This window comes from Nanorana parkeri, unplaced genomic scaffold (assembly GCF_000935625.1).
Source record: "Nanorana parkeri isolate BGI_ZX_2015 unplaced genomic scaffold, ASM93562v1 scaffold376, whole genome shotgun sequence".
NCBI classification, from domain to species: domain Eukaryota; kingdom Metazoa; phylum Chordata; class Amphibia; order Anura; family Dicroglossidae; genus Nanorana; species Nanorana parkeri.
Window position 1 is genome coordinate 1,316,819 of NW_017306644.1, and position 10,048 is coordinate 1,326,866.

At 46.9% G+C, this 10,048-nt stretch overlaps 2 protein-coding genes across 2 annotated transcripts in view; one reads left to right on the forward strand and one right to left on the reverse strand.

The window, feature by feature from the left end:
- Positions 1 to 7,732, forward strand: part of ANGPTL7 (angiopoietin like 7) — a 22,656-nt gene extending 14,924 nt beyond the window's left edge. Inside the window, exons 2-7 of the mRNA XM_018559033.1 lie at positions 1,864 to 2,316; positions 2,936 to 2,939; positions 3,095 to 3,200; positions 3,421 to 3,615; positions 5,166 to 5,364; positions 7,043 to 7,732. Coding sequence (XP_018414535.1) covers positions 1,944 to 2,316; positions 2,936 to 2,939; positions 3,095 to 3,200; positions 3,421 to 3,615; positions 5,166 to 5,364; positions 7,043 to 7,212 — 1,047 coding nt within the window. The 5' untranslated portion in view covers positions 1,864 to 1,943 and the 3' untranslated portion in view covers positions 7,213 to 7,732. The remainder of the gene's footprint in view (positions 1 to 1,863; positions 2,317 to 2,935; positions 2,940 to 3,094; positions 3,201 to 3,420; positions 3,616 to 5,165; positions 5,365 to 7,042) is intronic.
- MTOR (mechanistic target of rapamycin) overlaps positions 1 to 10,048 on the reverse strand; it is a gene marked incomplete at its 5' end in the record, with an annotated part of 98,189 nt that overhangs the window by 83,740 nt on the left and 4,401 nt on the right. The gene's annotated exons all lie outside the window — the stretch shown is intronic.

Here is a 10,048-nt window from a genome sequence, read left to right on the forward strand (position 1 = left end):
TGTTTTATTTGCAGTTCTGGGAGGTGCCAGGCGGTTGTTTTATTTGCAGTTCCGGGGGGTCCCAGGCGGGTGTTTGATTCAGGGCAAGCATGGCTAAATGTAGAGCGTAAGAAGCCTGCACTCGATTTTGTGCAAGCGATATGGGCGGCTGTGCAGCCTCCCAAATCAAATGTATAGCATCCGCTTCGTCTCTTCCACCGCCGCTAACCGCTCCATTGTCCATCTTCCCCCTGCAAGGTCCCTTCCCCCCCCCACGCCCCCATGGTTTTTGGGATCCCCTGTTCTTCTGGGGGACCTGGGACCACGGCAATGATTTCAGGATGGAGAGCAGGGAGCAGAACGGAGAACATCTGTTCTCCGATCTGCTCTGTGATCACAGAACACAGGAGCAGCTCACAGTACTCGCCTTCCTGTGTCAGCTGTCACATTTGGAGCTGTACTTAATCTTCTGTACTGGAGGTGACAGGTTCCATTAAGGCACGTGTTTCGGGCCGCACGTTTTTACCGCGGTTTGCGGTCCACGAAACACACATTTACGCGCTGAAATACGCCCAGGTGGGATCCATGCCCATAGAACATAATGGGACTTGACTGAGCGTTTTACAGCGCTTCGATCAGCGCTGGAAAACGCCCAGGTGTGAACCAGGTGTAAGAGAGTCTTTGAACGCTATCACGTAGGCGCTTGTTAGCCCCTGTGTGATAGCAATAAAGTAAAAAAAATTATTGAATAGAAAATGTAAAAAGTGATTAAAAATAAAAATGATAGAAAAAAATTAAATATCAATGTAAAAAAAGAAAAAATCAGTAAAAAATAAAATAAAAAATAAAAGCAACCCCGCCATCTGCATGCAAATAAACGCACACATAGGGCATTGTGAGTGTGTGCCAAGTGCTGCCCCCATTTCACTGTGTGCCTAACTGTGGTAGCAGGGCATGCGTGCTCTCTCAAACACACAATGTGTATTAAAGCGTAAGTTCACTTTCCCAAAGTAATTACCCGCTAGAAACATTGGTAAAAACTGGTAAAAAATCCAAATTAATTTAAGCAGACAGATTCTTCCTTGTACGTGCAGCCCTAGTTTAAACCTTTCACCATGGTTATGTATCAGTATAAGATACACAAATGTGTGGTTTGCAGGCAGATATATATTTTTTCCCCAGACAGAAGGAATGATTTTTATTCAACCAAAAAAAAAAAACAACAACCTGGAATGAACTAAAAGTTGTCCCTTTTGGAAGGGGGGGGGGGTTGGATTTCCATGTGGACACAGACGGCCGCTGGGTTACATGAATGAGATCCAGTAAGTTTATTGTCCCGGGATGTGTAACAGCCTGAGGTATTCAGACACCTACGTGCTTGTACTCAGGCGGGGGATTCGTGTCTCGTGTAATGCAAACATTTTTACACACTGGTGCTAAAGAAAAACAGGTCCCCATCGTGCTTCGTCGGCTTCTGTCTGAAGAGCTAAGACGACAAACATCAAAGCCTTTCCAGATGCCGAATGTGTAAAGGGGGCTTTAAAAAGAAACTCATGCTAGATGCTGCAAGATGAGGTCACCTTGACTGATTCTTTCCATTAAGTGCCCTGAACGTTCCCCGACCCTGACTGGTCGGCATTCCTGTGTGCCCCTGCCTGTCCGGCAAGGGTTAAAAACGGACTGTATTGCTGTGGAAATATTACACTTTTGGGAGTAAAGAAGCATGGCCTGGCCAAGCCCCTCCCTTCGTTTTTGGTACGAGTCGAGCAATCGAATTAGCAAGCTGGCACCTGGCTAGGAGGAGGAGAGGAGTTAGGTGGGAGGGTGAGCGAGGAAGGCTCCAAGATGTGGGATATTTAAGATGCTGCAGGATGTATTCAGAAGAGCACAAAAACACAGACAGCTAAGAGGACCCTTCCTCCAGAAAGACTTCAAGCGAAAAAGACCAGCCTGAGCTTCTCACAATGAAGATCCACTCCTTCGCCTGTATCAGCATCTTCCTCATCGCTCTAGGAGCCTCCCCGGTCCTCCTGCAGAAAGCTCCCAAGAAAAAGCCCCTCAACGCCAACGGCTTGACGAAGTTGCCTCCCTGCTGCGAGGAGGTCCGAGACCTGAAAGTCCAGATTGCCAACCTAAGCAGCATGCTGGAGGAGCTGACCAAGAAGCAGGAGACCGACTGGGTGAACGTGGTCATGCAGGTGATGAAGCTGGAGGGCAGCTATAAGCAGATGGAGACGCGGCTGACGGACGCGGAGGGCAAGTACTCCGAGATGAACAACCAGATCGGGATCATGCAGCTGCAGGCGGCCGCCCAGACCCAAACCCAGACCACAGCAGGTAAGAGTTACGGGGTTGTCAGTGTCCACGTAGTTCGGCTAGAGTCAGCAGATGGCAGACACCAAGTGACCTTACTGCCAAGCAAGCCAGATACATACGGGTGTCTTGAGCTCTGAGGTATGCCATAGACATCCAGGTTCTCCAGTTGGTGGAAGATCACTAGGTGCCTCCACTTCTAACCCATTGACGTGATCCTGGAAGTCAGCAGCTGAATGGTGCTGTGACAGTTGCTTAGCAAGCAGATGCACAAACACAACCCAGCATCCTAAATCTCCCGAAATGATCTTCTAGCAGAAACATGCTAATAATCCTTCCAGGACTTTCCTTTCACACCAAAAGCGTAGACAGCCCCCCCCCATCCTATAGTTAGCTGGGATTAGTGTCAAAAGACTGTAAAATAAATCGCAGGCACCCCCGGGGGGTATGAAAAACTAAATCTGCAAAAAGAGTATCGGGACTGACATTCAGCAGCTGGGGATTTCTTGTAGCCGTGTGGGTGGAATGGAAACACTTTTCTCGGGGGAAGAGACACCAACTTGATCTTTCCTTCCCTTGCACTGATGAGAGATGAAGCCGCTCGGTAATGAGAAATTTCACAGGTGTCCAAAGGGCGGGGAAGACGCGTGAGAGGGTGTAAATCAGCATTGAAGGAATGGATTGCTCGGGGCAGGCTTCAGGTGGTCCTCACACGTGCCTCCAATGCTTTATTTTACTGCTTTCTAAGAACATGTCTGAAATGTGCTGATGATTTACTGCGGGTCGGGAGGAATTCGAGAAGATGCCGTGACCTTTACGACTGCTCGTCCCTCTACCAGAAGAATTATAGGATCTCGGGTGTCTACAAAATGCCTGCGGACGAATTTTTGGGGAGCCCGGAGCTGGAGGTAATACCACAAATAGCTTTTTCTACCTGTAACATAGGCGAGCTTGTTTTAATACCCGAGATGAAAAGTTGAAGCGTGCGAGGAGCCGTGCCAATAAGAATTCAGCTCGTATCCATTTTTGATGGGTTGCCGCAAGATTCTACCGTCTGCTGCCCGCTCGTGGTGCCGATGGGGCCAATCAATTATTTGACCGTACTAAATCCTATTATCTCATTATTAGGTCTACTGTGATATGGAGACCCAAGGAGGTGGATGGACCCTCATACAGAGGAGGAAAATCGGTCTGACCTCCTTCAACAGAGACTGGAAGCAGTACCGGGAAGGCTTTGGCAACATTCGGGGAGATTTTTGGATAGGCAACGAGCACATCTATCGCCTGACCAGAAGGCCAACAGTCCTGAGAGTAGAGTTGGAGGTAAAGTACGCACCTCATTAACACATCTTAAGGAGAACCCTACTTTTTTTAAAAAGACAAGCAACTTTTGCCCAAACTCCATTACTGCTAGTTGGGTTGCCTCACTTTCAGGTTACACCTACAGCAATATATCTCCTATAAGCGGTCCATCCATGCTGGTGTGACACCTCCACATTGCAATCAATTCACTAAGGAATAGGAATGACATGCTGCAGGGGTAAGGCACCTCCGGCTCTCCAGCAGCCATTTTTAGGTCTGTGTTAGGCCCCATTCACACTGAGCGATTTATCGAGCGATTTTTGCAGCGATATCAATCATATTTCCACGCGATATCCCTCTATGTAGCTTCTCCAATCCATTTCAATGGAGCTGTTCACATCTCGTCGCTCAATATCGCTTGTAGCTCCTACATGACCCTTTCTTTGAGCGATTTCGAGCGATTTTGCTCCTGATTGCATACAGCCCAATAGGGACAAGTCGCTCAATATCGCTCATATAAAATCGCGCGGAAAATCGCACGATTTTCATGTCGCTCAGTGTGAATGGGGCCTTAGAGTCACAGAAAATCCGCTCTTTCACTAAAATTTGGGAGTTGCAATTTCTGGTCTTGCCTGCAGCGCCATCTGTTGATGAAATGTAGTATTACGCAGTCACTATAAAAGGTAATATATAAGAACCGTTGTAGTTCAATAGACTTTAGTCTAAATCAGACAGAATTCTACTAAAATCTACATCAGTGGTGCTAAGCAGATATTCTAATCAAGGTTATGATGTTCAAAAACGTGTAAAGGGGCGGAGACTGAAGGCTACAACCGGTGCTTTTAAAACTTTAATGCCGAGTTCCCGGATAAACAAATATTGTCCTCCTACAAGAGTCCTGTGTATTCTTCCTGAATCTTAGTGAGCTTTGTGTATTTCTTCCAGATCTGTGCAGTATTCTACCGAGAAGCTTGGAGCTTCCCGTTATAAAGACCGGTCACTGCTGATCTCTCTTTCCCTGTGCAGGGTGACTGGTCTTGTCTCCGCCACCTTCTGTAACAGACCGCTCACTGCTGCGCTCTCTCCTTGTGCAGGGTGACTGGTCTCGTCTTCGCCCCCTTCTGTAACAGACCGCTTACTGCTGCTCTCTCTCCTTGTGCAGGGTGACTGGTCTCGTCTCTGCCCCCTCCTGTAGTTTTCTGCCGGCAGCCTGTAGTGGGTGGGGCCTATTGAGCCCCTCCCACAGCTCTGCACAGTCTATATGTAGCACAGAGATTTATGTCACTACTACTTTTAAAAGGTAACATCTGGGCTTGTGAGGGCATTTGGTTACATAGTTACATAGTATTTGAGGTTGAATAAAGACATTAGTCCATCAAGTCCAACCTATTAGGATCTCATTCTAGGAGTACCCGTACCCCTGTATATTACGGTCCCTTAAGAAATCGTCCAAAAGTTTCTTGAACAATTCCACATTATTTGCTGAAATCACCGCCAGTTAACATAGCAGAGGTCAGCGTTAAAAATGTGACTTTATTTCTAAGTTTGCTTTTTGCTTTCTGTGATTTCAGGACTGGGAGGGCCGCGTCAGGTACGCAGAATACGCCCAGTTTTACGTCAGCGATGAGCAAAACAGTTACCGCCTCTTCCTGGGCAACTACAGCGGGAACGCCGGCAGGGACTCCCTCCGCTATCACAACAACACAGCTTTCAGTACCAAGGACAAGGACAATGACAAATGCCTGGATGACTGTGCTGGACTGCGCAAAGGTGAGCAGGGCAAGCAGAAGGAAAATCTCGATGGAGACTTGTCTGTGAAGGTTCTCATTCATCCAGGTCACGGTATATCTGTAAAAAATAAGTCCAGGCAATACAGCAAGTCCAGTTGCCTTGACTTATTTTTTTAACAGATATCGATGGAGACTTGTCTGAAAAGTAGAACTGTACTGCATGAGCAGAGACATTCTGGGGGCAATTTATCAAAACTGGAGCAGATAGAAACTGGAGCAGTTGCCCATGGCAACCAAACAGCATCTCTCTTCAGTTTGCTCAGGTGGGATTAGAAAATGAGACAGAGAAGCTGATTGGTTGCAGTGCAAATCTGCTCCAGATTGTCTGCTCCAGTTTGATAAATCCCCCCCCCCCCCCCCCCCTCTGTATATTAGGTAATAAAGTGATGGGAAAGCTTTAGCTCTGTTTTTCCCCCTATTGGCCGCTAGTGCTTGGCACAGTGTAGCAGTCCCATCTCTCTGCCCCTTGGATTGAGGCAACATTGTTTCACTGTCAAAACATAGTGATCCTCACCCAACTGTCTATGTCAGGGGTAGGCTACCTCGGCACGCCAGCTGTGTGGAAACAACAATTCCCAGCATGCCTCTGCCTCTAGGACTCATGTCTGTGGCTGTCAGAGTCTTGCAATGCCTCATTGGACATGTAGTTCCAAAACAGCTGGAGTGCCAAGGTTGCCCACCCCTGGTCTATGTTTTGCAATACACAGTGACCATGCTTGGCCATTGTATGTCCATGGGAGTGTGCAGACCATGCAAACACATACACCATAAAGAAAAGTGAATTGCAAGAACAGATCTGTGTCACGAGCAGGCACTGCTTCAAGCCGACTAAGGCTTTAATGGTGACCGTGCTGTAATTTTCCTCCTTCGATGCAAGTATATTGAGCCAGACCTGACGGTAACAACAGGCATTCTGCAGGAGGTAGTTGAGTTCATTCAGCAGTCATTAAGCAAGGATGCTAATAAGTTCCGTCATATACAGGCTACCATGAGTGTAAGCATCTGCAAATCTGTACGCGATATACAATTAGGAAGATATTGAACAGCAAATAAATGTTACAATAGCTTATTATTCCCCGACAATACATTACAGCTATTACACGGGATACCCCGGCCTATGAATATTGGAGCTGCACACTGACAATACATTACAGCTATTACACGGGATACCCCGGCCTGTGATTATTGGAGCTGCACATAGACAATACATTACAGCTATTACACGGGATACCCCGGCCTGTGACTTTTGGAGCGGCACATAGACAATACATTACAGCTATTACACGGGATACCCCGGCCTGTGACTTTTGGAGCGGCACATAGACAATACATTACAGCTATTACACGGGATACCCCGGCCTGTGATTATTGGAGCTGCACACTGACAATGCATTACAGCTATTACACGGGATACCCCGGCCTGTGATTATTGGAGCTGCACACTGACAATACATTACAGCTATTACACGGGATACCCCGACCTGAGATTATTGGAGCTGCACATAGACAATACATTACAGCTATTACACGGGATACCCCAGCCTGTGATTATTGGAGCTGCACACACAGACACCACTTTGGAGTGTGCTTTACGTGTGGGACATCTCTAATTTTTCACTGCCCTCTCATGTGACCCCATGTTGTCTCTTCCCCTGCAGGAGGGTACTGGTACAACTGCTGCACAGACTCCAACCTGAACGGCATATTCTATCGTAATGGAGACCACAACAAGCACTCAGATGGCATCAGCTGGTACGGCTGGCATGGCTCTACCTACTCTATGAGGAGGGTGGAGATGAAGATCCGACCTTACGACTTCCAGCAATGAGAGGAGGGGGGTGAGAAAAACCCTGTTCAGCATCCAATGACCTCAACAGCGCCCCCTCCTGGCGCCATTACTCCCTTCTTATATTCCTTGTAGAATCCACCTGCACTGTGTATACAGAGAGTTAAAGCCCCATAAGGGGAGTCATTGACTTGATGCTGTGGACAATGGGGGCAGCAGTTAGGGAAAACGACGCTTGGCGGCTCAGTGAGCGCGTCACATGACAATACTAACCAAACGACCGCCATTGCTTGGAGATGCAGGATATTCTGAGATCTCTAAGTGACAGACACACAATATCCCACCTCTTTATAGAGGAAACAGAGACATGAACTACACACTGAACTAACACAGCTAAGAGGGACCACAGATGTATATATGCAATAATAAAAAAAGGATGCAATTCACAGAACAACCACTAGAGGAGACGGCAGCCCCATCCTGCCCCTGACCGGAGAGATGCTAAGGGGGCGGGTTTATCAAAACTGGACCAATGAAAACACTGGCAAAAAGGAGCCCCAATCAGATTCCAGCTTGACCTCTCCACCTTTGCTCCTGCTTTCCTCGGTCCAGGTCTGATAAATCTGATCTTAGTTGTATAGCTGACCACAGAAAGAGATTGTACATAAGGTGATTATTCCCGGGGATGTGACTGCTTTAGATACTGTAAAGTCTATTTTTATTTGCTTCATGAAACTGGAAAGAAAAATTATACTTGTTGGCCGAGAAGCCAAAAAATAAAAAGATTTTTTTAATGTAAAATACTTTCATGTCGGAGTTGTTTTTGTGTCCCAACTGGGGTGTGAATACCTTCCGGAGGGGTAAAATATCCACGATGCGCAAACACAATCATGACCAAGAGCAGAAACGCGAGGCCGCAGCGTCTCTAAAGAGAAAAGTCAACAGCTGATTGGCTGCCATCGCTTACAGCAATATGGTCCTCCTTCCACATATGAAAGACTTACATAGGTAACATCAAATATATACAAAACCATTATATGGCAATGCACATGCTCCTGTCAGGTGCAAAGTCTCTGTATGCAATGCAGGCAGATCACGGCTGATGGGAGAACCTGGCACAGTGTTGTACATAGCTTCCTGAAAACATCACAGCACCCTGCCTCATACTCCTCTCAAGAGCCCTCAGTCCTGATGCAAGCAGTGGGCCGGCTCTTGGGAGGGGTTATGCAAATATCAAAATGTACTGATGGGTGGGTGTCAGTCTGGAGGAGAGGGTATTCCTAGGCAGGCTGTATTTACATGCAGACCTCCATAGGTAATGCCCACATGTGATGCTGAGCCTCCAAAAAAACTGAAATCCAATTAATGAAAGGGGCGGGGCCAGGGACAGTCAGGCTGGGGAGTAAGGAGCTAGATGAAGCTGGACATCCTCCAGCCAGGAAATGAGCCGGGCTCTATCTGACTTGCTGCTGCTTCTAATGCACATTATGAGAAGCTTGCGGTGTGCGGTGAAATCAGAGAAAGCAATTTCAGTCCAGGAGAGGAGCCGGTACAACTGTGCAAGACTGAGGGGAAGGCCGAAGTTCTGCTTTAATTCAGTCCTCCCCAAGCAGCACACCACATCCTGTTGTTTCCCTGCCTCTGTTTAGCTGCTGGAAGTAAAAGCAAAGCCCCCTTTTTTTCTTTAGTTCAAAAAGAATCTGAGAGATATTGTTATACTTTGCCCATTCAGAGAAAAAATGACCCACGGATACTCGTGCCACTCTAGAGAAACCCCGTACCAATCCTTCCTCCGTGAGCAGAATACCCCTATATCAGGGGTGGGCAACTCTGGCCCTCCAGATGTAGTGGAACTACAAGTCCCATGAGGCATTGCAAGACCCTGACAGTTACAGACATGACTCCCAGAGGCATGTTGGGATTCGCAGTTAATGCACAGCTGGAGGCCCGGAGTTGCCCACCTCATGCCCTAGTGGTAGGCCCAAGCACTGCATTATAGAAAGAGGTGACACACTCTCGGAAACACGGGGTATTTGGGCGGCTGAGATGGGATTGGGTGATTGTTGACGAGGTGAATATCGGGGGGTGGGCACCACACAGACACTGTCACTTTGCCCTTGCAGGTCTCTTTACACAGGAATATAGGCTGAGTCTGTGACATAGCTGATGGGCCCACATGTTCCTCCATACCTGTAAGCGCCAGAAAACTTCATCAGCTCCCATTTCTGAACAGAGTAGCAGAGGAGGATGGAAAGGCGAGTACAGGTGAAACTCGAATAATTAGAATATCGTGCAAAAGTAATTGCAGTAATTGCTGCAAAAGGGGCCCAAACCAAGTACTGAGTACATATGCATGCTTGTACTTTTCAGAGGTCCGATATTGTTTGTATGTACAATCCTTGTTTTATTGATTGCATGTAATAATCTACTTTTTTGAGGTTGTGGATTTGGGGTTCTTGGGGTTTTCATGAGCTGTAAGCCATAATCATCACAATGATGACAAATCACGGCTTGAATTATCTTGCTTTGCATGTAATGAGTCTCTCTCATATATTAGTTTCACCTTTTAAGTTGCATTAGTGAAATAAATGAACTTTGCACGATATTCTAATTATTCGAGTTTCACCTGTATGGCCACCTTTACTCTGAGGCTGGGACTTAGGACTTGGTATACAGGCGCTGAACCGAATTTAGTGTTTGCTGACAATAAGCCCTGTTGCTTTTGTCATTCTGCTGAATATAAGCCATTTTTATTTGGATTGTTTGAGTAAAAGAATCAAGTTTTATTTGCTGATACGGCTGGCTTTGGGTCATATCCGCCCTGAATATTACAGTGGATATATGTTGGACATTTGTCCTGTTTGCCTGAAGTGTGTAG